Below are 23,104 nucleotides of genomic sequence, written 5' to 3' on the forward strand. Positions count from 1 at the left end.
GCCTGTCTGTAAAGTGGCGTATCTGTAGCATGCATAGAATATGCTGCAGCAAAAATGAAATTTCTAAAGAGAATAAAACGAGTCAAATCACATTTAAAATGACTTGAATTTGCAATTGCCAGCACCTGGTTATTGAAAAAAAAAGAAAACAAAAAACTGTGTGGGGTCCCCCCCAAAATCCATACCAGACCCTTATCCGAGCCTGCAGCCCGGCAGGTCAGAAAAGGGGGAGGGGAACAAGTGAGCACCTCTCCTGAACCATAGCAGGCCACATGTCCTCAACATGGGGGGGGGTGTTAGCTTTGGGGCAAGGGGGGCTCTGCCTCCCCCCACCCCAAAGCACCTTGTCCCCATGTTGATGTGTCAAAAAGTAATAAAAACACAGAGACAGTTTTTGACAATTCCTTTATTAAAAAATAAAAAAACAGTGTCCCCCTATGTAGATCCATCATAAATCATGCTGCCCTGCTGCAGAGTCCCCTATACCACAGTACAGAGACACCCAGACCCATGAAAAACCTTCCAGCACTTAAATGCATATTTTGCATTCCCATACTTTTTTATTATGTGAATATAAACTTTGTTTTTTAAAGTTTGGGCATTAAAGGTTTTAGAAGGATTTACCGGGTCCTGGTCTCAAAAAGGGTTGAGAACCACTAAGGTAGACTACTCTCTACATTAGGTTGAGTTGTTTAAGGCCCCTTTCACATGGGCTGTCTGATCAGGTCCGCCTGTCAGTTTTTCAGGCGGACCTGATCGGACCCTCCAGTCTCCTCCATGTCCGCTGATACCCGCTGCCATCCGATCCTGCCCGCAAAAAACAGACGGATGGTGGTCCTATTTTCTATCCGTCCGGCGTATCAGATGGAAACGGACAGGTGGTCCATTTCCATCCGATTTCCATATGAGGAGAGGGGGCCTGTGTCCGTGTCTGCTCTGCACAACGGAGTGGACATGGACCTGTCATTTCCCCCACTGATCAAGCGAATTCCATTAGATGGAGGCGCCCTGATGAAAGGGGCTTAGGTGATTTTTTTCCTAAATTGACACAAGGTCAAATCACTTGTTTTTGTTTTTTCATGTTCCTTCTAGTATCTTGTTTAGGTTAGTTTTGCAACGATCAAGGTATAAGCAACTATAATGATTTGATATTGATAAAGGAATTTTTCTAGCCATATGATCAACATAGCTAGTTCTGATTTTGTAAAACATACCAAGATTGTAGATAGTAGTTTAAGTACTGAGTACTAAAACTTCTATGGGAGGTGCCTGCCCATAGTAAATGTATGATAGTCCTAATTTGGTCACAGTTCCTCCAACATTTAGGGGAGCATTCTTTAGAAAATGTACTCTATATGGAGTTAGGAACCATTTCAGAAATAATTTTTGAGGACACTCCAATTGTCAATACAGTGTAGAGAAGGAGGAAAGACACAGGAAGCGGCAACCTGAGTGTAGTATATTAGATACAATTGATTAGCAAGGTAAGTAATGCACTTACAAGAAATAACATAAAAACAGGCTCATCTGTATAGAGTGGTGTCTGCAGGTGTAGATCGGCATCCAAAACGAGCGTCCATGTGTAAATGACAGTAATTTGATTTGAATTCTTGTTTCCAATGTAAATGGGAAAGATTGTAAAATATAGTTGTACCTATTTTAGGGGATTTATTTCCCAAAAGATATTCCTTAGCTATATTTGGAATAACTACTGTAGGTGAATGTTGGTGTTTAACCGCTTGCCGACCGGCTGCCGTCATTATACTGTCGCAGGTCGGCACGATCCCGCGAACCATCGTAGCTATATGTCGGCTCGCGGGATTGGGATAGCAGGCACATGCACGCTTTCGCTGCACTGCGGGGGTGCCGATGCTCGTGGCCGATGGTCACGAGCGATCGCGGGCATGAGAAGCAGAACAGTGACGTGTGTGTGTAAACACACAAATCCCTGTTCTGTTCTGTGAGGAGAGACAGGTTGTGTGTTCCTAATAGCTAGGAACCACAATCTGTCATTTCCTCTAGGTCAGTCCCCTCCCCCCTACAGTTATAAACACACACAGGGAACACAGTTAACCCCTTGATCGCCCTCTAGTGTTAACCCCTTCCCTGCCAGTGACAATTTTACAGTAATCAGTGCATTTTTATAGCACTGATCACTGTATAAACGTCACTGGTCCCAAAAATGTGTCAAAAGTGTCTGATGTGTCCGCCATAATGTTGCAGTCCCGATAAAAAACGCAGATCGCCGCCATTACTAGTAAAAAAAAATAATAATAAAAATGCTATAAATATATCCCCTATTTTGTAGACGCTATAACTTTTGCACAAACCAATCAATATACGTTATTGCGATTTTTTTACCAAAAATATGTAGAAGAATACATATCGGCCTAAACTGAGAAAAAAATTGCTTTTTAAAAAAAAAAAAGGGGTTATTTATTATAGCAATAATTACATAATATTGTGTTATTTTCAAAATTGTCCCTCTTTTTTTGTTTATAGCGCAAAAAATAATAACCGCAGAGGCAATCAAATACCACTAAAAGAAAGCTCTATTTATGGGGAAAAAAAGGACGTAAATTTTGTTTGGGTGCAGCATCGCATGACCGCGCAATTTTCAGTTAAAACGATTTAGTGCTGAATCGCAAAAAATGGCCCGGTCATTCGGCAGCTAAATCTTCCGGGGCTGAAGTGGTTAAAGTAATGACAAATTTGAAGACATTTGAAGTGTTCTTTAGGCAGAAGGATAGGATTGCCTAAAGCATATTTCCATTTTTACAGCCAAACTGGGAAAACAGCTACTTAATATTTGTTACATGTACCCGTTCACATAGCATAACTTTACACATTGCTGTTTACATTTTTAAAGAGATCATTTTTCCTTTAAAAATAACAAGTATCTTAGACTTCCCTGATCTGTTGCAGTGGTTTTGAACAGAGCAGCCTGGATCCTCCTCTTCTGAGGTCCTTCATCGGCGCTCCTGACCCCTCCCTCCTGTCGAGTGCCCCCACAGCAAGCAGCTTGCTATGGGGGCACCCGAGCCGAGTCACAGCTCCCTGTGACGATTCAGACATGGAGCTGTAGTTCGGCCCTGCCCCCTCTCTCTCCTCATTTGCAAACTGACTTTGATTGACAGAAGTGGGACCAATGGCATCGCTGCTGTGTCACAGCCAATCAGGAGGGAGAGGCACTCGCGCACATCTCTGAATTGAGATGGTGCTCAGGTAAGTATTAGGGGTGCTGAGGGAGGCTGCTGCACACTGAAGGTTTGTTATCTTAATGCATAGAATGCATTACTTTGGTTGTTCTGATGTTCTGAACTTTGGTTGTTCCGATGTTCTGTGAACACCGAACAATATGCAGTGTTTGGGGAAAATTCGGAACATCGTTAAAGTCTATGGGACACTAACATGAAAAATCAAAAATGCTAATTTTAAAGGCTTATATGCAAGTTATTGTCATAAAAAGTGTTTGTCCCCAAGCTGTATCTTGTTTTTTTTTAACATTTTGACCCTTTTTTTGTGAAAGGGTATGGGTACTATGTACCCGTTACCATTTCACACAGGGGGGAGGCCGGGATCTGGGGGTCCCTTTGTTAAAGGGGGTTTCCAGATTCCGATAAGCCCCCCGCCCGCAGACCCCCGCAACGACCGGGCAAGGGTTGTGGGGATGAGGCCCTTGTCCCCATCAACATGGGAACAAGGGGCTTTGGGGGGCTACCCCAAGGCACCCTCCTCATGTTGAGGGCATGTGGCCTGGTACGGTTCAGGAGGGGGGGCGCTCTCTCGTCCCCCCTCTTTTCCTGAGGCCTGCCAGGTTGCGTGCTCAGATAAGGGTCTGGTATGGATTTTGGGGGGGGATCCCTATGCCATTTTTTTTTTTAATTGCCGCAGAGTTCCCCTTAAAATCCATACTAGACCTGTAGGGTCTGGTATGGATTTTGAGGGGGACCAATACGCCATTTTTTAAAAATTTGGGGTTCCCCTTAATTTCCATATCAGACCTGGTATGGATTTTAGGGGGACCCCCACGCAATTTTTTTTTTTAATTTTGGTTCAGGGTTCCCCTTAATATTCATACCAGACCCAAAGGGGATCCCATGCTCTTTTTTTCAATGAGTTTTATCTATATTGCTGAGACCTGACAATTCATTACAGCTGCAAGCAGTTTTAAATGACAGTTTTTCCTTTAGAAATGCCATTTTACTGCGGTACTGTTCTAAACCGGGGAAAACTGCGCCACTTTACAGGCATACTATAGACACCCCCCAGGCATGATATTTAAAGAAATGTTTCTTTTTTATTGTTTTACTTTAAGCATTAAAAAAATCACCGCTCGCAAAAAAAACTGCCATTTTTTAAAAAACATTTTTGCATTGATACATGTCCCCTGGGGCAGGACCTGGGTCCCCAAACACTTTTTATGACAATAACTTGTATATAAGCCTTTAAAATTAGCACTTTTCATTATTCATGTTTGTGTCCCATAGACTTTGGTGTTCGTGTGTTCTGCCAAATTTTTTGCCTGTTCGGTATGTTCTGGTGTGAACCGAACCGGGGGGTGTTTGGCCCATCCCTAATAATTAACCCTGTCTGTACTGTGCTGGCACATTTCATTCTCACCATGTAAACCAGATTTGTACATTGTTCACCTTTCATTTAAAAAAAAAATGCACATGATTTTGCAGTTTAAAATGTTCCTTTTTTATTTTGCCCAATTTAGGGGGATGCTGGGGTGGGTTGCAACCCCCCTCATATTTCAGTTGCACCCTCCAAAGTCCCTGCCCCCCACCACTTACAATCCCCCTCCACACCTTACACTGTGCCCGACCATCTCCCATCCCTGCACTGTACACAGCAAGATCTCCTCCTTGACTATTCCCCCCCACAGCACATAGCTATAATCCAGTTCTATTACACAAAGCTGTGATCGCCACAGTGTGTAAAAGATTATTGCAGCCGTGATACCGTTCTGACTAGGGAATTTCACAGGTCAGAACTGCAACATAGTAACCAGCTACACATTGTTTACATTGTAGCTGTGTGTAATCCGATTTCAGTTTCGGCTATGTGCTGTGTGGAGAGGAGCCGAGGAGATCTTGCTGCCTGTGCTCAGGCTGTGTACAATGTACAATGAGCTCTGCTGAATACCCTGCCAACAGTGACCCCTGTCCTCAATCCTGCCAACTTTAAGTCCTTTCTTCTCTCCTTCCAGCTGTGACCCCTGTCCTCTGCCCTACCAACTGTGACCTTGTCTGCTCTCCTTCCATTGGTGACCCTGTCTGCTCTCTGTTCTCTCTCCTTCCATCGGTGACCCTGTCTGCTCTTTGTCCTCTCTCCTTCCAGTGGTGACCCCTGTCCTCTCTCCTTCCATCGGTGACCCTGTCTGCTCTCTGTCCTCTCTCCTTCCAGCAGTGACCCCTGTCCTCTCTCCTTCCAGCGGTGACCTCTGTCCTCTCTCCTTCCATCGGTGACCCTGTCTGCTCTCTGTCCTCTCTCCTTCCAGCAGTGACCCCTGTCCTCTCTCCTTCCAGCAGTGACCCCTGTCCTCTCTCCTTCCAGCGGTGACCTCTGTCCTCTCTCCTTCCAGCGGTGACCCCTGTCCTCTCTCCTTCCAGCGGTGACCTCTGTCCTCTGCCCTGCCAGCATTGACCCCTGTCCTCTGCCCTGCCAGCGGTAACCCCTGTACTCCACCCTGTTGATCCTTGCCCTTGGCTCAGCTGACCCCTATCCTCAGCTCTGCTGACCTCCCATGTTCTGCCCCCTGACACTTTTTTTACTGCACCCCTATATCAGACAGGCTGTCAGGTAACCCTGTTCAGCCTGTAGGGTATTACAATTATGATCTCAGGCTCCTGCAGACACTGCTGACAACACTCTGTCCATATCTACATACAGGCAGTTAATCCATTTTTTAAATGTGACAGCAGGTGCGGAGAAAATAACCCCCACCCGCTGTCAGAGGGAATGGGGGGATCAGGGGACGAGGGGGAGAATTCTAAACATGTTACATTATTAGAAAAAGAAATGGGGGCGCCAACACTGTGCCAAAAATATTAGTGAATAACAATATTATAGTGTTAGTTGCTGCTCCTTATTTAGTGAGTCAAAGTGCAAATAAGATGAAAAGAAAAGGGCACTACTTTATCAATAAAATATAAACATAAATGCCACAATAATTAAAAAATGTGTAGCCCTCAACAAATAATATATAAAAATATCTGCTACGCTGGTTGAAATAAAATAATGATTTGAAAAATGGATGAATAAATTAATATTCCTTAAGCAGCCAGAACAAAATTGATGAACAACAATAAAAGAATGGATTGTGGAGAGCTGTTTGCTCACCGTGCCTGGTTTACTCATTGTGCTATGTGATGATCAAGGCTAATTGCATCCAAGGCTCATCTGACCCTTGTAATAAGGGTCCACAGATAGGGTAAGAGGCAGTTTATTCGGGTGTCGGTGGTGGCTCTCTTCCTTCGCTACACGTTCAAGTATTTACCCCATCATGTATGGTTCATCTTGAGTCTTTATTGAGGAATCATTACCTTGAGGACATTATCTTTGAGCGCTGCATCTCTTTTGTATTAACCCTCAACAAATAGCTGTGAAATTATGGAACCAATCAACAAGTAACTGTGAATATCAAATATAAGTGAGATACATTCCATGAATTGAAAAAATGTAAAAATTAAATGAAAATAAAAATTAAAAATTCAACCAAATCCACGTGAAAATCTCCAACACCGCTGTGTCTATAAAATAATGTGCTTCAATCTGCCAAAAACAAAGTGCTCCACCCAAAGTGAGATATTCAATTGTGCTCACCAGAAGAATTCGGACAGACTGTGACCAAGCATGGATATGTGTATAAATATCCCTCCAATCAATTTGCCAGACTTATGCCCTGTACACACGATAGGATTTTCCGATGGAAAATGTGTGATAGGACCTTGTTGTCGGAAATTCCGACCGTGTGTGGGTTCCATCACACATTTTCCATAGGAATTTCCGACACACAAAGTTTGAGAGCAGGCTATAAAATTTTCCGACAACAAAATCCATTGTCGGAAATTCCGATCGCGTGTACGCAAATCCGACGCACAAAGTGCCACGCATGCTCAGAATAAATTAAGAGATGAAAGCTATTGGCTACTGCCCCGTTTATAGTCCCGATGTACATGTTTTACGTCACCGCGTTCAAAACATTCGGATTTTCCGACAACTTTGTGTGACCGTGTGTATGCAAGACAAGTTTGAGCCAACATCCGTCGGAAAAAAGTCATGGATTTTGTTGTCGGAATGTTCGATCAATGTCTGACCGTGTGTATAGGACATTACAGTAGTCCACTCAAAATCCTGTCTCCTTTAACAATTTCCTTTTCCAATTTCCAAATTCAGGCTCTATAAGGACGGCTCCATCAATGAGCCACAAAGAGGCAAATAATTGTGTAATACCCTTTTTATTTTGAACATAGTTAAAAACAGATATGTATTGCACTCATATGTTTACAGTAGTCATTAGGCATCAAATCATATACAACTTTTAGACCAATGGTGTCAGAACCATCTGCTCTGTGACAAGCAGCGTGCGTTCCACCAGGAATAATAGCTAGACTTCGTATGTGTGTCTCAAACCTCTCTTCAATGCATTTCATGCATGCGCGCCCCATCAGGAGGAGAAGGACATTTTCAAGTGGATTTGATTGAATTTTTAATTTTTAATTTAATTTCATTTTTACAGGTGAACTTATCCTTTAAGATCCCAAGGTTTGGGTTCTGCATTGTATGTTAGAAAAGGGACAGATAGGATCACTATATTTTTTTTATTTGTACATTGCCATCTATTGAAGGCAATAGAATGTACCCGTAGTGTCTCGTGTATAAACCAGCCGCAGAGAAACAGCTAAAAAGGGTGAAAAATATTTTTTAAATAATCTTTGTTATGCAATGTGAATAGGAATGCAGAACAAACATATAGTGGGGTTGTCCCAAATTTGACTGCAAAAGTGTTGTTCTGCTGGGGATATAACATTTGTGGTGATTATAACAAATATCTGTTTTGATGCTTCACTGTTTTAGTCCAGGTTAACCATACTGCTACTGATGTGGCTCTAGTTTGATGGGTTTAAAGATCCTGAATGTAGTTAAAACCATTATCTAAACTGGTTCCAAAACTGAGGTCTTAGTGTAATCTCTTAAGTCGGGAAGATCCATGTCTCAAAAACTTTTGTCATTTTGAAAGATGCTCACTGGCCTGGCTATGACAGTTCAGTCTTAACAAGATCAATAAGGTCCATCTTTATTCTGGACACTAATTGAGCATGATTGTACAAGACTAGAGTAGAGAGAAGAGACATGTAAGTCCTATTCCTAGGTATTTAAATTAAATTGCATTTAAATTAATTCTATGCAAATGGGGGCAAATCTAATATTCTCAGACTATTGTCTCTGCAGATCAAAAATGTGTGAATGGGGAAAATATTGTCATTATGGCCACTAGATGGCTCTGACTATTGTAGGAAATAAGCATTTTCCCATTTTCCTCAGCTCCATATAGTGGCCATATTGTATCCACATTGATACACTCAAACTACAAAGAATGTAGCTTGAGAACATTCAATTTTGCCCCATTCATACAGAAGAAATTTACATCCCGTTTTGATGAACAAACAGCTATGTGTTTCATACAAAAAAAAACTGCATTTAAATGAATTCTATGCAAATAGGGCAAAATCAAATATTCTCAGACTGTATTCTCTGCAGATCAAAAATGAGTGAATGGGGAAAATATTGTCATTATGGCCACTAGATGGCTCGGACTATTGTAGGAAATAAATATCTTCCTCAGCTCCATATAGTGGCCATAATGTGGTATTATACATTCAAGAAATATAGCTTGAGAACATTTGTTCTTGCCCCATTCACACGGAACAAATATACCTCTAGTTCTAATAGACAAACAGTTATGTGATTTTTTTTTTTTTTTGTTATGAGTACACCCCTAAGTGTAAGGGGATTTTTTATGGAGGTTTGATTAAATATTCTTCGTTATTTCAATGTTTAAGATTTAATATTGACCTGTAAAAGTTATACTAACATAAACAACAGAGGCTAAGTGGTGAGCACTTCTGCCTAGCAGTACTAGGGTTGTTGGTTTGAATCCCAACCAAGGTGATACTAGCCTGGAGTTTGCTTGTTCTCCCTGTGCCTGCGTGGGTTTCCTTTCACACTCCTAAGACATGCTGGTAGGTAATTGGCTCCTATCTAAATTGGCCCTAGTATGTGTGAGTTAGGGACCTTAGATTGTAAGCTCCTTGAGGGCAGGGACTGATGTGAATGTATAATATATATGTAAAACGCTGTGTAAATTGATGGCACTATATAAATACCTGTAATAAATAAATAAACAACCAAAAATAAAAAGGGTAGTACTGTGTATTACCAAATAAGTGCACAAAATTAAGGGGTTTTCAGCAATTTATTGTAATGCATTAGAGTTACTAGCCTGAGTAATACATAAAAAAATATTTACTTTGAACTCAGTATCTCTTTACATTTCTTACTTTCTTTTGTACTCCAAAAAAAGTCATGAAATACAAAACAAGAATGCTGTTACAACATGTAAAGTGTTACTTTTTGCAGACTTCTGGTAATTTTGCCTGAGTGTTATTAAAGTGTCTGATCTGCCTAAGTCCTGGTATCCAGCAGTGAGACATCTCACATATTACAGTTCTCAACACAGACGGATCTTAAAAAAAAAAACCTTCCATATTGTACATCTGTCTCCCACTCATTTGTGACTATTGCATCAGCAGATTATTTGCATGTGTAACTTGCTATTGCCTAAACCTGCTAAACCGCACAGCAGATACAAGGTAGCCGCCAAAGTTTAATTAGCCCTGCTTTTTCATGTCTATCATTAATTGTTGATTCTAGTTTCCTGGTCTGTTTTATACAGCAAGAGAGTATATAAACTATATACATTTCCAGATGTGCAAATGGAATTCTACAAATGAAGATAGAGTTAGGGGCAAAACAGAGAGCAATTATGCCTGTCACCCCCACAAGGACAGGCACATGGAGGAACACTGATAAGGCCAATGTGCATTGACCCATTGCAACAAATCAAGAATCATCTCTCATTGCTCTGACTGACCTAATATTATTCTAGTGGATGAAAGCTGAAAAACAATTTTCTTATGAATAAATGTAGGTAATTATAGAGAATGGAAGTGTGTCCATATGTAAGGTACCACATTCAAATAGCTGTTGCATATCACAACAGCAGAAAGCAGTGGACTTTTTGGGTATCCAGGCAACAATATTAAACATTTTTTTTTATTAATAATAAAAGGTCTGTATTCTTTCCTAAATGTACATAATATAACTGGGTACTAACATTTATAGGTAACGTTGATCCAGGGAAAATCCGATTGCCTCTCCAGGGATCAAGAAGGATTTTTTTTCCCCTGCTGTAGCAAATTGGATCATGCTTTGCTGGAGTTTTTCACCTTCTTCTGGATTAACTGTGGTTATAGGATTGTGTATATGGGATTGTATGATTTTTTTTCTTTTTTTCTCTTTTATTGATTGGACTGGATGGACTTCTTTTTTCAACCTGACTGTAACTCTAATGCTTCGTACACACGATCGGACTTTCTGACAACAAAACCGTGGATTTTTGTTCGAAGGTTGTTGGCTCCAACTTGTCTTGCACACACTGGTCACACAAATGTTGGCCAACAATTACGATCATGTGAACGTGGTGACGTACAAGCCGAGAAAGAGGTAGTTCAATAGCCAGTGTGGCTCCTGCTGCTTGATTCCGAGCATGCGTGAACTTTTTGTGCGTTGGACTTGTGTACACACGATCGGAAATTCTGACAACAAATTTTTGTTGGCAGAAAATTTGAGAACCTGCTAGCCAACATTTATTGGAGGAACATCTGACAACAAATGTTTGATGGAGCATACACACGGTCGGACTTTCAGCCAACAAGTTCACATCCAACATTTCTCGTCGGAATTTCCATAACAGATTAAAAATGTCCTAAAAACCTTGGATAACATATGTTTTGCACTAGCAATAAGTAGTAGTTAGCACTTCTGACTAGCAACACTAGAGTCGTTGGTTAGAACGCCAACCAGGACACTACCTGCACAGAGTTTGCACGTTCACCCTGTGCCTGCATGGGATTCCTCCAGGTACTCTGATTTCCTCCCACACTCCTAATGCCCTGTACACACAAGTGGACTTTTCTGCAACAAAGGTCCGACAGTCTTTCCGACGAACTTTTGACGGACTTCCGATGGGCTTTCGAATGAACGGACTTGCCTACACACGATCACACCAAAGTCCGACGGATTTGTACGTGATGACGTATGACCAGACTAAAATAAGAAAGTCCATAGCCCGTAGCCAATAGTTGCCCTATCGTCGGTTTTCGTCCGTCAAACTAGCATACAGACGAGCGGATTTTTCGATAGGAACTGGGTCCAGCGGAGTTCCAAATTAAAGATTTGAAACATGTCCAAATCTAAAGTCCGTCAGATTTTCGACAGAAACAGTCCACTGAAGGTCCGATGAAGCCCACACATGGTCGGATTGTACGCCGGATTCAGTCCGGCAGACCAGTCCGGTCGGAAAGTCCGCTCGTGTGTACAGGGCATAAGACATGCTAGTAGGTTAATTGATTCCTATATCAATTGGACCCAGTATGTATATGTATGAATGTGAGTTAGGGATCTTAGATTGTAAGATCCTTGAGGGCAGAGACTGATGTGAATTTACAATATATATGTGATTTACTGCGTAAATTTATGGTGTTGTATAAGTACCTGTAATAAATAGCTTCAAAAATATTTTTCCATCCAACATCTTTTATCTGTCTATAGACATTCAAATATATTCATTCATACAAATCATATTGATATCTCATGCATGCATGTCTGCTAAAGGCAGTGGACTCAAATTTTCTCTGTGCATTTCACGGACATGGATTCTGCAGGAGCATTTTGAAAGCTAGATCTAAAATGAAAACACAAACACTTTGAATAAATAATGATTGCAGAAATGATAAAGTATAACTAAAGGCAAAACGTATTTTTAGTTTTGAATCAAGTGAAGAAGGATTAGGACCATTGTCAGGTTTTTATTGCTGTCAGTGTCCCCGTTTAGGGAGATTCAACCTCTTCATTTGTACTGTTTCCCATTATCATCGAGAGTGAAAGTTAAAGAAAATCCCAAATTTTGGGTTCTCATTAGAACAGGAATAGAGCGTAAATCTTCTAACACTTGTTCTGGTGACCCTGGTGACTACCAGGAATTCCTATACTATGGAGATTTTTTCTCTCACTTTCTGTTTTGGCTATGGGACAGGAAGTAAAGGGAAATATGCCCAAAAGGACACACATGGCAAAAAATGGTGACAGTGGTTATAGCCCTCCCTTACACTATCCAAAATGAACAAAACGTTTTGCCTTTAGTTCCACTTACAATTCATTTTACATCATAATACACACATTCACAGCTTTAGACTTTGCCTGGAACATGAACACTTAGGATATGTTTTCCCAGAGTGTGTTAATGTAAAACTTTCTTTTTCACACTGTTTAATACTTGCCTTTTCTCCAGAGGCGTAACTACAACTTTCAGGGACCTGGTGCAAGAAATCATAAAGGGCCCCCCTGACCTCTGGTCCTGGATCCCTTTATTCTCATTGTGGGGCCCTTTATTAGGATTTCACAGCGGCCTCCTTTCTGCCATCATGGTGGTAGAACACCAGGGCCAAGTCCCAAGTGCAACCTTTGTGACCCTGGTAGTACTGCCTCTGTGTTCCACCTGCATTTAGGTACTGCCAAAAATGTGATAGATTTTACCGGCATGTAAGACCTGCACTCCCAGCATCTGAAAGGCTTTTAAACAGGATGTTACTGACAGGCTCAGTGAACGGACCCTGAGCAGATCACCCATGACAGAAGAACCAACATACCCGTTGCTGACCCCAGGAATATGAGCTGCAGTGGTGCAGAAGGAGAGCTCTGACAGCAAGTGGCTCACATTGGGGACACTGATGGAGGTTGGAATGTCAGACTGGCAGCATTGGGCTAGCAGGGGCGGGGAGTGGTGGGGGGGCCAAGTCAGGAGGCGGTTATCAGTAACAGAAGAGCCGATGCAAGAATGTTTGTCTACACAGGGGAAGGTGCATTTCGATTTTTGATGCTCTTCCACTCCATCATTCACCTGCCACCCCTCTCCCCTCCAGAATGCAACCCCCACCCCTACTGTCCACAGCCGTGCTGGGACCTCCTTCACATTATGCCTGTGTTTGTGATGGGGTGCAACATGAAGGACGTCTCGTCAAATCCCCCCAGAACAAATCCATCCCCACCCAATCCCCCTCTCAGCAAAAATCCTCTCCCCACCTCTAGCACAGGTACTCCCTTCCAGCAGAACCCCCTCCCCCCTCATCCTGGTTAAAATCTGCCCCCCCCCCCAATCCTCCCCAGCACAAATCCTCTTTCCCCTATGCCAGCATAAGTACTCTCCCCAGTTCTGTCACAATTCCTATTACCCAAATCCCCCTTCTCAGTATAAACCCCCCAAAACACAAATTATCTCCCCTTCCAATACAAATCCATACTTCCCAACTGTCCTGGTTTTGGTGGGACCTTCCTGAGATACAAATGAAATCCTGTGTATCTGGATTAAGGGTCTGTGAGGGAAACCTGCGTTTTGTGTGCATTTCCCACACTGCATTCAAAATGCACTGCCATAGCGATCTGCAATGGGCGTACCCCTTCACGCTGTGCCTCCTGGCAGTCATGTGATCCGAAAACTCCTAATCGCTTGCAGTGATCGGGAGCTTACAGTTAGACGCCAGTAACTGTGAAGGGGGCGCTCAAGGCGTGTACATCGCTACTGATCACAATTCGTCCTCTCTGTGCCAAGGCCCAGGTGCCGAGAGGCCGCATATTTATGTGTGGCAAGGGGTTAATGATGACTACCCAAATGCAGGTCACAAATGCAGTGTTTGCCTGCCCCAGAATGTTTGAACAACAGTACCATGCGATCCAGTTTTCTGTGCGTTTTGTAAAGCAACGCATGCACATGTTCAGTGCAGACCGACACGATTTCAGCCCATTAAAATGAAAGGGCTGAAATCACACAGCACCTGGAAGGCATGTGAATTGCAAAGGAAAGCACATCGCGTTCCTATGTGATTTATGGTGTGAACTGGCCCTGAGTCTTGGGGCCCAGTGCCAAAAAAAAGTTCAGGCACTTGGCTCCACTAACTTGCCTGACAGGGGGGGCACTAGCATAGGTTCCTGGAGCCCTGAATCTCTAGCAAGGTGCCCAGGATCCCAGACACCATGATTGTCCCCTCAATAGCAGCTAGTTTGTCTTTTAAGAAGGGGGAAGGGGCAAGTTATCAAAGAAGAATACTTGCAGTGATCTGGGGGGGATAAGGGGATGCTTTATGTGCTAGGGGGCACTTTGGGAGGGGAGAGAAATTGTGCTGGAAGGGGGGTTAATTAAAAAATCTGACCCCCCATCACACATTTTTTTCCCACCCCAAAGTGTCCCGCAGCACATAAAGCAGGAGGAGAAGTCCTTACTAGACCATCAAAAAAGATGATGGCTGGCCGACACTGATCATTGTATAATGATAACCCTGTTCGTTGGTATGACAATAATGATGATAAAGACAATCGTAAACTATGACAATAAAATACTGTTAAAAATTGGGACCTTCTACTTAGTATGAGGACCCCATCCGCCTGCATTGGTGTTACAAGTGGGTAGTATGGTGAAGAGCCTGCAAGAGACCACAGAGAAATATGAATATATTATTTACATATCCAGTCATTTAAGACAGTTTTAATAAGAGTCTAAGTTAATTCAGCTCAGACTTCTTGCTGTTTTTATTGCTGCTTCATTGTTGGAATAAACTGTGTTTTATTTGACTTCCAGCTACTTATGTTACTGGGCTCTGGACTTCCAATCATCACTATCATTAGCCCCACACATATGGCCCATGGACAGTTTACATTCTGGTGCATTATAGCATGAGCGCTTGGCAGTGGTTTGGTTGTGTCACATATACAAAGGGTTTTGGATAGCTGACTAGATGGTGAGGTCCAGCTAATAGGTAAAATGTGGACCTAGAACTGGAGTCCTTAGCCCATCCAGTGCTCTACAATGCCTCTTGGCTCCAGGAGCCAGAGCAGGGCTTATTAAGATTCTGAGAAAACAAAGTTTGTTTTCTGCATATCACACTTGGACCCCCCCCCACACACACACACACACACATTGTTTGTAGATGAGAAAACCAGGTGACACTAGTGGCTGCTGATCACATAATGTCTGTGTGTGTGTGTGTGTGTGTGTGTGTGTGTGCTTCTTAACCACTTCAGCCCCGGAAGGATTTGCCCCCTTCCTGATCAGGCCATTTTTTGCGATACGGCACTGCGTCCTTTTAACTGACAATTGCGTGGTCGCGCGACGTTGTACCCAAACAAAATTGATGTCCTTTTTTTCCCACAAATAGAGCTTTCTTTTGGTGGTATTTGATCATATCTGCAGTTTTTATTTTTTGCACTATGAACACATTTTTTTTTTGAAAAAAACACAATATTTTGTAGTTTTTGCTATAATAAATATCCCAATTAAAAAAAAAAATTTAAAAAAATCTTTTCCTCAGTTTAGGCCGATATGTATCATTTTTCATTATCATTTCAATATAATTTTTATTATTATTTTTTTTACTAGTAATGGTGGCGATCTGCGATTTTTATCAGGACTTTGTCATTGCGGCGGACAGATCGACACTTTTGACATTATTTTGGGACCATTGACATTTATAGAGCGTTCAGAGCTAAAAATATCCATTGATTACTGTATAAATGTCACCGGCAGGGAAGGCGTTAACACTAAGGGGCAATCAAGGGGTTAACTATGTTCCCTAGGTGTGTTCTAACTGTAGGAGGGATGGGACTGACTAGGGGAGGAGAGAGATCGGTGTTTATACTTAGTATGAACACACGATCTGTCTCCTCTCCCCTGAAAGAACCGAGATTTATGTGTTTACAGATCCCGGTTCTCGCTCTGTCACGAGCGATCGCAGGTGCCCGGCGGTCATCACGCCAGCAGGGCATGCGCAACAGCTCCGGCGCGCGTGCACCTGCTGTGACGTCTTAAAGGAGCAATGTACAGCTACGGCGATTTGCGCAGCCATGCCAACCTGCCGCAGTATAACTGCGGTGGCTGGTCGGTTACTGGTTAATTTTATAAATAAACATCCCCCTCCATTGAGACCTGTTTTTTCATTGCTTTGAGTGCCTGTAACACAATGAATGAGGGAAAGTCTGATAAGTCAAAGGATCTTCTCCCTCATTAGGAGATCATGCTGGGGGCGGTTGCCTTTTCACAGAGCAGCTCAGCCCAGAGGAGCTTTTAATCCCACAGCTCCAGAGATTCCAGAGACAGGAAGAGAATGGGACTTGCCTGCAGTGAAGTTTCCTCCAAGATCTAGCTGCTTGCACAACGTGGGACATATTTAATTTAAGGTAAGTAATGTGACTAAAGCCATACAGAAAGAAAATGCTTAACTTCAGCTGTAAAATCTAAAAAGAAAACAACATGTTGTCCATGGGCTCATTAGAAAAAAGCAACTTATTAATCTGCTACTTCATGTTTGCCTGACCCATACTGAATAAAAGTGAAAGTTCTATTAAGAGTAGGATTCCCATAACCACTTTCTTAGATCTGGTTATCTAATGGTTATGTAATGGTGATAGATACATGAAGGCATACATGAAGGCAAAGTTACATGAAGGCAAAGTTAGTCCGCTTTTTTGAGGTTATCTTCTAAAATGTTTAATTACAGTATATAAATGTAAAAATGTATTTCTTTTTCCTGCAGGAAATACCCCATCAGATGAGTCAGAGGAACGGGAGAGAGAGCCCAAGGTGCTGACTTTCCCTGAATATATTAACAGCCTGTTGGACACAAGTACGAGGCGCCTTGTACAGGGCCTGCGAATGGAGTGCCAGAGCCGAGGTCGTTGCTCCTCTTACTGTCAGTTGTGTCATGTGACCTCGAGTCCTGATGCTCCCCCAGAACCTGTTCTTCTAGAGGTCACAAAAGCAGCACCCATATATGAGCTGGTCACAAATAACAATATCACCCAGCAGGTAGGTATCTTCCAATGAATGTTATGGATATGAAAAGCATTAAAATAATTAATTCTATATTGCACTTGCATGAAATGAGCTGGTCTCTACTATACTGTATTTCTCATGTAACTATGTAAGTGACCGAAAAGTATTTAACAATTATGTTTCTATAATGACCAGGTCCACTTAGTCAGGCACTTACACACAGTCATTGGCAGTGAGAATCTAACCATTGTTGCCAACTTCGTCCCAAAGAGTAATAAACAGACTAGTGGGTCTATTTATAAAGCAGTTAATGTGACTTTTATAAAACATTCTTTGAATGAAAATCACTTACTGCCATTTTAAAACTCATGCATCTGAAAGATTCACCTGCAGAGGAAATTTGCTGATTTTCTGTTAATTAAAAAGCCCTTCAGTGTTGATGGGCTTTTGTTCATGTCAGAACTGCTTCCCTCCCCATAAGTCATAAGCCAAAGGGAATGCAAAAGCAGCTTGATGCAGTTTAGAAGGAGGTCAAATGTAGAAAAGAGCAGGTCAACCACTGGTCACCTGTACCTATAAATGAATTCTGAATGATCTTAGAAGCATTTCAAACTGTTATCAAATGCAAGTGGAATGCACCTGAAATCACATTGTATTTCTCCATTGACACAAGCTCTTGGATTTGAGAGTAGATCTTCTACGGCACAATTCTTTGCATCAGGCAAATTGCAATACGAACAAGGGCTGCCTAATAGGCAGGCAAACCTCTTATACACAGCCTTGCAAACAAATAAATTTAGCAGTAACAAAATGACCTGATGCCGCAGCTCAATAGCCTAGTTGCATGCCTCACGCACATAATGATGGCAATTTCACTCACTGCTCTATCACAGCATGACAGTCTCAAGATGTCAACTCCGTTGTCTTCAGGTGACCGTTCAATACTGTTCTTTCGGCATGTTGGGAGGGAAGGAGGGGGAGTTTGGCACCATAGAGAAACCTGCCTGTACAGTATATTACCACAACAACAATATGTCTCTTATCTGTTCCAGCAGTTTGCCTCACAGTCAGGTCATCATAGGGGCCTGAACATGCTCATCATTCCCCAAACTTGCACAGTTCATGAGCTGTCATATTCGCTGACCACTGCCAAGTGGCTAGCCTAAAACATATCTCTACAACACATCTACCACATGGTGTGAGAGGTAGGGCCGTTCCCATAAGAAGCCTACTCTTCAAAGATACAAGTTTCCTCCTCTATTTCATACTGCAGTTATCAGCCTGGCATTCAGACAGATTAGTTGATAGTTCTTCATCTGCTGGCCATATGATGTATGAAGTGAGTAATCTATCATGCAATTAGCTAGATAGCCATGTGTCACATGCTAAGGGTAGTGTGAAACAAGAAAGTTTATTTAATACACTCTTAAAATAGTCAAATATGGCAACTCCACTATATGATTTTTGTCTATAGGAAGAATTTTTTAATGTTATAAAAATACAAGTCCTTCTGTAGATAAATACAAGTCCTTCTGTAGCTTTACAATACAAAAGATTTGTATGGATTAATAAATAGGACTTTAAAGTGGTTCTAAACCTTACACATTTTTTACCTTATGTACAAAATGTGTAGGCATCGGTACTGCCCCCCCCCCCCCCACCCTTATACTTACTTAAGCTCTCATTTGATCAAGCACTGTGCACGTCTGAAGCTCTTCTCTCCCCCCACTTCTGGGTCTTACTGGCTTTGCCGGGGGGTCCATCGGCTCCCACTGCTGTCAATCAAAGCCAGTGATGAGGGAGCAGGGGAAAGGTCCAAGTCCCATTGTCTGTGTCAATGGACGCAGCAGCGGGGCCCAAGAGCAAGCCCACATGAGTTTCCCCATGGGAAGCAGCTTCTTATTGGGGGCACTAGCCAGAGAGGATGAGCCAGGAGCACCAGCAGAGGACCTAAGAAGAGGAGGTTTGGGGCAGCTATATGTAATTCTATTGAACAGAACAGGTAAGTATAGACATGTTTGCTATTAAAAAAAAAATTACCTTTACAGTCACTTGGGAAAGGAAATTAAAAAGAAATCCCTGATTCAATGTCTATTCCAAAAAGGAATAACACTGGTAGGTATCATCCCAAATAACTGAATACAATATAAAAGATCTATATGGATTAATCAATGGCACTTTAAATATACCTTATCAGTGTTGTACATGAGTCATAACAACAAAAGGATGCATAAAAATGCAATTTTTTTATGTGAACAATATGAAATTAAAGATAAAATCCCATAAACATGGGGTACAATAGTACAATCTAGACACGTGAGCTTCTGTCTATATGTTTTCATGACAGAAGACAGAAGCTCACATGTCTGTACCATTATACCCCATGTTTATGGGATTTTATCTTTAATATTGTATTGTATATTGTTCGCATAATAGAAATTGTGTTTTTATGCATAATTTTGCTGTTATGACTCATACACAATACTGGCAAGGTCTATTTAAAGTCCCGTGTATTAATCCATGTGGATCTTTTGTATTGTGTTCGGTTATTCGGGATGATACCTACCAGTGTTATTCCTCCTTGGTATAGATGTTAAATGTGAGATTTCTTTTTAATCTCTTTCTGTAGAGTCAACCATTTAATGACAAACTAGTAGCTTCAATAGTGAAAAAACAGGTCATCTTACTACTAAATACTACTAATAGTCCAATTTACCACTAGAAAAAAAGGGAACACACACTGTGGGGCTTTTGCCAACAGCAAGTAACTAGTGCAATAACTAGCTATGAAATAATTACTATTTGCAGTGACAAATGTCTTTGCTTATGAAGCCTGATTAGTTTTTTGATGAATGTAATAATTTTTTCCTAATCTGCATGGAAATCACTGTGACAATGTAGATTGACATGTTTTGTCTATAACTGTTGGATTCTGTATGGAAATATTTGGTTATACTGTATGTTCATGTCTGTGTGTAACTGTATGGTTTCATGTCTATGATTAACTGATGCATTCTGTATTTAAATGTTTGTAATTTAACGTGCGGTAAATCTCAGACCTTGTTCACATACAGATGCTTTGGTGTTGAGGTACACTGCACAAAACAACACATATAAGAACTGTTCTATGTTATTAAGTAGAAATAAATGAGAGTCTTGAGGGAGAAGCCTGTGTTGTATTAGACCTCATGCACACTGTAAGGTAAAAGATGTTTATTTTTTCCTACAGGAGTTTGCAGCATCAAAAGCACAGTAAAACGCAGAATTTTTGCATGCGCGTTAATGTGCATTCCTGTGTCCTGCGTTAATGCATTCTACTAGCCATAATTCTCCTATTAGAATGCATTAAGGTGGGAACGTGCATTAAGGTATTTTTGAGTGTTTTTTATGCTTAAAAGCTCCTCTCCTAAACACACAAGTGGTGGTTTTGGGGGGGGGGGGGGGGTATTTTGGCCTGTAAACTCCCCTGCCACTGAAAACAGCTATACAGGCAGAGAAAAAATTCCCTGTTCACCTCTATAGCTATAAACATTCTGGAGAAATTAGTTTTCAAAGTTCACAACAGAGACACTGCAATCACGCCTTCTTTTTCTTTTTCTATTGATGTAGAATTTTAACAGCCTGCCAGCTCTCTAATGTAAATATACAGCAATGTAAATATACAGCAGGTGTTTCAAAGCAGCTAGAAAATGGACTTTAGGACCCATTTATATTTGTGCGTTAATGCGCTGTGGGAGATTAGCTTGTGGGGGTCACCTTTTTCTCAAAATGAAGGCCAGCGTGCAGGCAGTTTCTTTAAAATCTGGCGGGTTGTCAGCTTTATTTTCAAGTGTTTTGCAAAGTCATAAAAATAAACAAAAATAGTAAAGTAAATCCTTGCCGTCCGGCGCTAAACTAAACAGTAGACTGCTCTCTATACGGTGTGGGGCTGGTCACCCACAAAACATGAGGTAAAGCAAACCTTCTTTTTCAATCCAAACAAACAGAGCTCCTCTCTCTCAGATTCCCTTCTGAGTCTCAGGGCAGAGCCCTGCTGTGCTCTCTTCCTGGTCATTTAAAGTCCACCTGAGCATGGACTCACCACAACACCTGGACCGGAACCAAGCCTGCCACAGAGGCTGGAAAAACCCGGTCGGATTCCGGTTAAGTCTCTTACAATAGAACGAATGTGAGGTGAAATATACCGATTATCGATGACCTCACCTCGCATACTGTCACAGCGCTCATGTTATTTTAGGAGTTATCGTGTGTTCATTAAAGTGGTTATAAAGCCTCAATGTTTTTTACCTTAAAGCATTTTATGCATTAAGGTAAAAAACCTTGTGGGTGCAATTTCCCCCCCAGCCACCCCTTGTACTTACCTATGCCCCATCTCGATCCAACGATGTGCACGAGAGCAGCGGCTCTCCCGGGTCTCTCTCTACTCATTGGCTCACACAGCAATGGGAGCCTTTGGCTCTTGCTGCTGTCAATCACAGTCAGTGAACCAATGAGGAGAGAGCGGGAGAGGGGCCAAGCAATGTCCTATGTGTGAATGAACACACAGAGCGTGGCCTGGGTGCAAGCCTGCTTGAGTGCCCCCATAGCAAGAGGCTTGCATGGGACCCGAAAAGAAAAGGATCGGGGCTGCTCTGTGCAAAACCATTGCGCAGAGCAGGAAAGTATAACACTTTCTTTTTTCTTTTTTTGTTTTATTCTTTTTTTTAGAATCACTTTAAGGTAGCCCATTACAATCAATAAAGTTCTGACACACCAAAATGTCCCAACAATTGAATGTGTCACAAATTTTTCCAGCAATAAACTGTGGTGCGTTGTATCACATATGTGTTTCCCTTATCTTTACTTATCCATTTTATTAAGAGACACAGTTTATATATGAAATGCAGAGCATCAAATAATCACACATGAGGACATTTCTGAGCCCTGGAGCATATATGCATGGTCCATGGAAATAATGAAATGGTGTGTCATTAGGCATTAAAAACGAGTTTAAAACCCCATTTATAATACATGCATTATTAAACAGAAATATGCGAACTAGGTTCAAGATTTTATGCTAAGTTTATGTATATCTGGCAAGCGGCCTTGATGCATAGTACAAGCCAGTTCATAAGCGTATGTATAACGTATGTACAGCTCCCTGTGGAACAATTCTGTATACCCCGTCTGTATAGCAATAAGGACAAATTCAGAATGTGCTGCATGCAGGCTCTTGTAAGTTTCACAGTTTTATTCATAAAGGGTTGACTGAGGTTAGAAACCCACAGGAAAGTCTTCTTGGCTATATGTAAATATAAACTGTACATATAAGGCAACAGTATTTTTTCAAATGCCCAGGGTGCCAGGTATATGAAGCAGTAAGGTCTAGTTTTTCCTCATGCATATGAGAAAAAGAATGGCTGCACACCGGAATCTCAAAAGTCCTTTTATTATATCTTCTCATGAAGTGCAGAGACAAACAGATGATAAAACAGGTAAAAAAACGAAATTCCGGTGTGCAGCCATTCTTTTTCTCATATGCATCTTCACAGCAGGCAAGCTGAGCATTGCACCCGTGGGAGGAGTCCTCATTATTGCATTTCTACTCACCTGGATCTACTCACCTGGTGCGGTGTTTCTCTAGCTTTCATCGTTTTTCCTGATGCTTACGTCTACAGTTAGACTTGGGGTTGCCATTCCAATATGTATTTTTATTTTTGTTTACCAATGATTTTTATTGCAGTGTAAGATATAAAAATGGAACATATACAGATATTGCATATAACAGATATCAGTTTGGTACAAATATAGCACAAATGCTAAAGAACATACATAACATTGGCCATTTCCCTACGGGGTAGTAACAACCGAAATCAACTAGACAACTTTATAATTATTTGGCCATAATGACAGGCAAAGATAAAACCGAGCCATATAAGTGGAAAAAAAAGGGGG

The 23,104-nt window shown here is 41.6% G+C and overlaps 1 protein-coding gene across 1 annotated transcript in view; it reads left to right on the plus strand.

The window, feature by feature from the left end:
* ASTN1 (astrotactin 1) overlaps window positions 1–23,104 on the plus strand; it is an 843,969-nt gene that overhangs the window by 782,198 nt on the left and 38,667 nt on the right. Inside the window, exon 16 of the mRNA XM_073592047.1 lies at window positions 16,932–17,203. Within this exon, the coding sequence (XP_073448148.1) occupies window positions 16,932–17,203 (272 nt within the window). The remainder of the gene's footprint in view (window positions 1–16,931; window positions 17,204–23,104) is intronic.

The sequence above is a fragment of the Aquarana catesbeiana genome, linkage group LG07 (genome assembly GCF_042186555.1).
Source record: "Aquarana catesbeiana isolate 2022-GZ linkage group LG07, ASM4218655v1, whole genome shotgun sequence".
NCBI lineage: Eukaryota > Metazoa > Chordata > Amphibia > Anura > Ranidae > Aquarana > Aquarana catesbeiana.